The sequence below is a fragment of the Oncorhynchus masou genome, unplaced genomic scaffold (genome assembly GCF_036934945.1).
Source record: "Oncorhynchus masou masou isolate Uvic2021 unplaced genomic scaffold, UVic_Omas_1.1 unplaced_scaffold_14707, whole genome shotgun sequence".
NCBI classification, from domain to species: Eukaryota; Metazoa; Chordata; class Actinopteri; order Salmoniformes; family Salmonidae; genus Oncorhynchus; species Oncorhynchus masou.
In genome coordinates this window covers 1-4,760 of record NW_027004699.1, presented here as the reverse complement: position 1 = coordinate 4,760, position 4,760 = coordinate 1, and the positions used below count along the sequence as shown (strand labels likewise).

At 43.3% G+C, this 4,760-nt stretch overlaps 1 protein-coding gene across 2 annotated transcripts; it reads right to left on the bottom strand.

Annotated features, from left to right (window-relative positions):
* Positions 1 to 1,123: 1,123 nt before the first annotated feature.
* On the bottom strand, positions 1,124 to 4,697 carry LOC135530967 (protein FAM180A-like). Of its 2 annotated transcripts, XM_064959136.1 has the most exons (3): positions 3,620 to 4,697; positions 2,079 to 2,176; positions 1,124 to 1,965 (listed from the first exon to the last, which is right to left on the bottom strand). In XM_064959136.1, exons 2-3 carry the CDS (start codon positions 2,139 to 2,141, stop codon positions 1,618 to 1,620), a joined length of 411 nt encoding a protein of 136 aa, XP_064815208.1. In that variant the 5' UTR covers positions 2,142 to 2,176; positions 3,620 to 4,697; the 3' UTR covers positions 1,124 to 1,617. The 2 variants fall into 2 exon arrangements, with proteins under 2 accessions (XP_064815208.1, XP_064815207.1); XM_064959135.1 differs by lacking the exon at positions 3,620 to 4,697 and having other exon boundaries at positions 2,079 to 2,246.
* Between the last annotated feature and the right edge of the window lie 63 nt (positions 4,698 to 4,760).

Sequence of the window (4,760 nt, the reverse complement as noted above, 5' to 3'; positions counted from 1 at the left end):
CACCAGACGCGATCAGGACACACATGTTGATTTTGTCCATCCACACCAGACGCGATCAGGACACACATGTTGATTTTGTCCACCCACACCAGACGCGATCAGGACACACATGTTGATTTTGTCCATCCACACCAGACGCGATCAAGACACGCAGGTTGATTTTGTCCATCCACACCAGACGCGATCAGGACACGCATGTTGATTTTGTCCCCCCACACCAGACGCGATCAGGACACACATGTTGATTTTGTCCATCCACACCAGACAGCGATCAGGACACACATGTTGATTTTGTCCATCCACACCAGACGCGATCAGGACACGCATGTTGATTTTGTCCCCCCACACCAGACGATCAGGACACACATGTTGATTTTGTCCATCCACACCAGACGCGATCAGGACACACATGTTGATTTTGTCCATCCACACCAGACGCGATCAGGACACACATGTTGATTTTGTCCATCCACACCAGACGCGATCAGGACACACATGTTGATTTTGTCCCCCCACACCAGACGCGATCAGGACACACATGTTGATTTTGTCCCCCCACACCAGACGCGATCAGGACACACATGTTGATTTTGTCCATCCACACCAGACGCGATCAGGACACACATGTTGATTTTGTCCCCCCACACCAGACGCGATCAGGACACACATGTTGATTTTGTCCACCCACACCAGACGCCAGATCAGGACACACATGTTGATTTTGTCCCCCACACCAGACGCGATCAGGACACACATGTTGATTTTGTCCCCCCACACCAGACGCGATCAGGACTCGCAGTTTGAAATATCAAAACAAACTCTGAACCAATTATATTAATTTGGGGACAAATTAATGAAAAGCATTACACATGTATGGCAATTTAGCTAACTTGCTTGCTTTTGCTAGCTAATTTGTCCTGGGATAATAACATTGGGTTGTTATTTTTTTTGAATAACATATATGTGTATTTTGCAACGCAGTATGCGGTATGGTCAGCATGTAATGCAGATAAATGGCCCACAAAAAATCAATGAAAAGCTCTGCGTTTGTCCGGTAATGATTGTTACCGCTGATCGGATTGAATCCTGGCCCTTGTATAGGTTGGCTTTGTATTTTCTAAATGAACCTTTGGCAGGGATCTTTTGGCTTTTTGGGGTGTGAATACATTTTTGCTTGGAAATGTTGTACATTGTTAATATTTTTTTCTTTTCAGTGGATCTTGTATTTAATGATAACACAATGTATAAGAACTGTATGCGAATTTTACAAAAATTGGTGCTTTTTAAAGAAAAATCTTGATTTTTAAAATGAATATAATCATACTGATTTCTCTGCATTTCCAAGTTGGTTCAGGGTAACACTAGTAATAAACATTTTAAAAAGTTTGAAATAAATCAAAGAAATGTTTTGTCCCAATGCATATAAAAACAGCAATAGGATTAAAGTATATCTCAGAAACTTTAATTTTAAGTCCATGTGATACGATAGTACTCAAGGGTTGCCAAGAATATCATGCTGAAACATCGTATCTATAATGAATAATAGAAAATGAGAGAAATTCCTTCTCCAATAGAGACCTGGAAATAAAGGCAGTATCAATCCCCAACATTGCAATATCATTTAGCTGTGAGGTCGTTCTCAGCTGTCAGGTCCAGCTTGATAGCTCTGTACAAACTGACAAAGGACTCTGCCCACAAGTCTCTTTGCTGGTCTGTGGTAGCATTGGCCAGCCGCTGAGCGGTGTACACCATGGTCAGCACAGTGCGCTCAAAGTCCTCCAGGCGCAGGTGGCCCATGTGATTGGAAAGGTCAGAGGTCAGGCGACGGATATCAGAGAGTGTTTTGGGCAGGATGTCCTCGCAGATGACTTCCAGCTTTTTGGTCTTCCGCAGGGAGGCCAACTCCTCGTCCTGCACGGAGAACAGAGTGTGCTCGTCTCCAAACTGCAGGCCAGCCAGCAGGATCTACACAGCACAGCCAAAAACAGTAGACTCATTACACACCCATATTTTTGGTTGCTAACTCAGAGGATTCATACAATATTTGCTACTGTAGTTATCCAAGGAAAATGTCTCACCTCAAATAGTAAATTGACATCCTCTATGGAGTTCTGAAAAGTGGGGTTCACCATTGATGCCATCCCTCTCTTCACTCGAACAGTTGATGGGTAAAGGACTGAAAGAGGGAGGGAGAGAGAGAAAGAGATAGATAGAATGTTATCCAACCTACTACTTTCTCTTTAACTCTTGCCCAGGGTTTCATCATGCGATGTGGACCATGTGGCTTGAACCAGATGTATTGCATATTAAGATGAATTCCCAAGACAAGGCTAACATACAGTACACCTTGCATGCCTTGACAGGTACTGTATATAACAGGCTAGACTTTATAGCCATAATGTTCACAGACATGTGAGGACCATAGAGCACCACACGGTTCAGTTGAGAAACCTGAAATGTGTGACCTTACAAATAGCTCTGATCAGCAGACTGTAAGAAATTACCTCAGGCTTCAAAGGCAGAGAATTCAAAGCAGAGAGGCACATGGGATGAGAGAGAGAGAGAGAGAGGGTAGAGAGAGACAGAGAGAGAGAGAGACAGAGAGAGAGAGAGAGAGAGACAGAGAGACAACTCTCTCTGACATTATCTACCTTACTTGCTTTGGCAATGTTAACACATGTTTCCCATGCCAATAAAGCCCTTGAATTGAATTGAATTGACAGAGAGAGAGAGAGAGGGAGAGAGAGAGAGAGAGGAGAGAGAGAAGAGAGAGAGAGAGAGAGAGAGAGAGCAACTGACTTGGAGATGAGTCTAATTTTCATAAATAGACGGAGCTTACTTACCAGAGCAGCGTAGGACACTGGTTTTAGAGTGAGTGCTAACCAGAACATGAGTGAGTGCTAACCAGAACATGTGACCTGGTGCATAGCCGGACACTTCCCAAAGAACATTTCACCTACTCATCTTTTGAGTTATTTTCACATAGGATAAGGACCACCACTTACTGAAATCTGCTATATGACAGAGTTTCTCAACTGGCAGTCCACCGGCCAAATTTGGGCCGCGAGTGGTTTTATTCCCCCCACCAAGGTTTTTTGTTGTTCGATTTTTATTGTTGGACATAAAAGACTATAAAAAAACAGGAAATCAGCTCCAAGGGATTTTTATTCCCAGCATAATAGAGAGTGGTGATCGTATACAAAAGAAAGCAGGGTTTGAAATGATTATGTTTTTGTCAAATATTATATCTGTTTGGGCTTCTTCCAGTGAATTTGCAGTGTACAAATTATTTGTAATTATGTTCCGGCCCCTGATCATCCCCTCAAGAAAAAATTGTCCTGCGGCTGAATCTGATTGATGATCCCTGTTCTATAACATCAAAGCTATTCATATTTCCGCAAGTCCACAAATATTGTAAAGACACAAACCGGTTATGCTGAACAAGCATTGTTTCTGTACATGACAGAGGAAAAAATATAGAGGACAAAGAGAGAGAGGGATTGAGAGCATCAGTGAAGACACTTGCCAGCTGGTCAGCGCATGCTCAGAGCATGCATTCTGGTAATCCATCTGGCCCTGCTGCCTTGTGAATGTTAATCTGTTTAACGGTCTTACTCACATTGGCTACGGAGAGTGTGATCACACAGTCGTCCGGAACAGCTGCTGCTCTCATGTATGGTTCAGTGTTGCTTGCCTCGATGTGAGCATAGAAGACATTTAGCTCGTCTGGTGGGCTCAAGTCACTGGGAAGCTTGTGGCTGGGTTTCCCTTTGTAATCCATGATAGTTTAGAAGTCTTGCCACATCCGATGAGCATTAGAGCCGGCATAGAACGATTACATCTTAGTCCTGTAATGATGCTTTGCCTGTTTGATGGCTTGTCGGAGGTCATAGTGGGATATCTTGTAAGAGTCTGGATTAGTGTCCCACTACTTGAAAGCAACATCTCTAGCCTTTAGCTCAGTGCAGATATTGCCTGTAATCTATGGCTTATGGTTGCGACATGTACGTACAGTCACTGTGGGGATGACATCATCGATGCACTTATTAATGAAGCAGGTAACTGATGTGGTAAACTCCTCAATGTAATCAGATGAATCCTGGAACATATTCCAGTCAGTGCTAGTGAAACAGTCCTGTAGCTTAGCGTCCGCTTCATCGGACCACTTCCGTATTGAGCTGTCATTCATACTTCAGAATTTTTGCTTGCAAGCAAGAATCAGGAGGATACAGTGATGATCAGATTTGCCAAATGGAGGGCAAGGGAGAGCTTTGTATGCGTTTATGTATGGAGAAAAAGTGATCTAGAGTTTTGTCTCCTCCAGTAGCACAGGTGACATGCTGGTAGAAATGAGTTAAAACGGATTTCAGTTTTCCTGCATTAGGTAACCTATCAGTTAGGAGCGTTGGTCAAGTAACCGAAAGGTTGCTGGTTAGAATTTCTGAGCCAACTAGGTGAAAATCTACCAATGTGCCCTTGAGTAAGGCACTTAACCCTAATTGCTCCTGTATGTCGCTCTGGATAAGAACGTCTGCTAAATGACCAAAAAATATAAGTATATTAAAATCACTGGCCACTAGGAGTGCTGTTCCTTGTTTGTTTATGGCCCTATACAGCTCGTTGAGTGTGGTCTTAGTGCCAGCATCGGTTTGTGGTGGCAAATAGACAGCCCCGAAAAATATAAATAGCAGACTAGGTCAGAATCCCGTAAATTGGCAGGTATCCACTGCAGCTCTATTCAAATGTCAGATAGAGGTTCT

What these genes read in the sequence shown, in the direction of transcription:
- LOC135530967 (XM_064959136.1), bottom strand. Translation starts at nt 2,141, where the DNA reads ATGGCATCAATGGTGAACCCCACTTTTCAGAACTCCATAGAGGATGTC. An exon ending in ATGTCAATTTACTATTTGAG is followed by an intron (nt 1,966 to 2,078) that starts GTGAGACATTTT and finishes TGTGCTGTGTAG; the next exon opens with ATCCTGCTGGCTGGCCTGCA.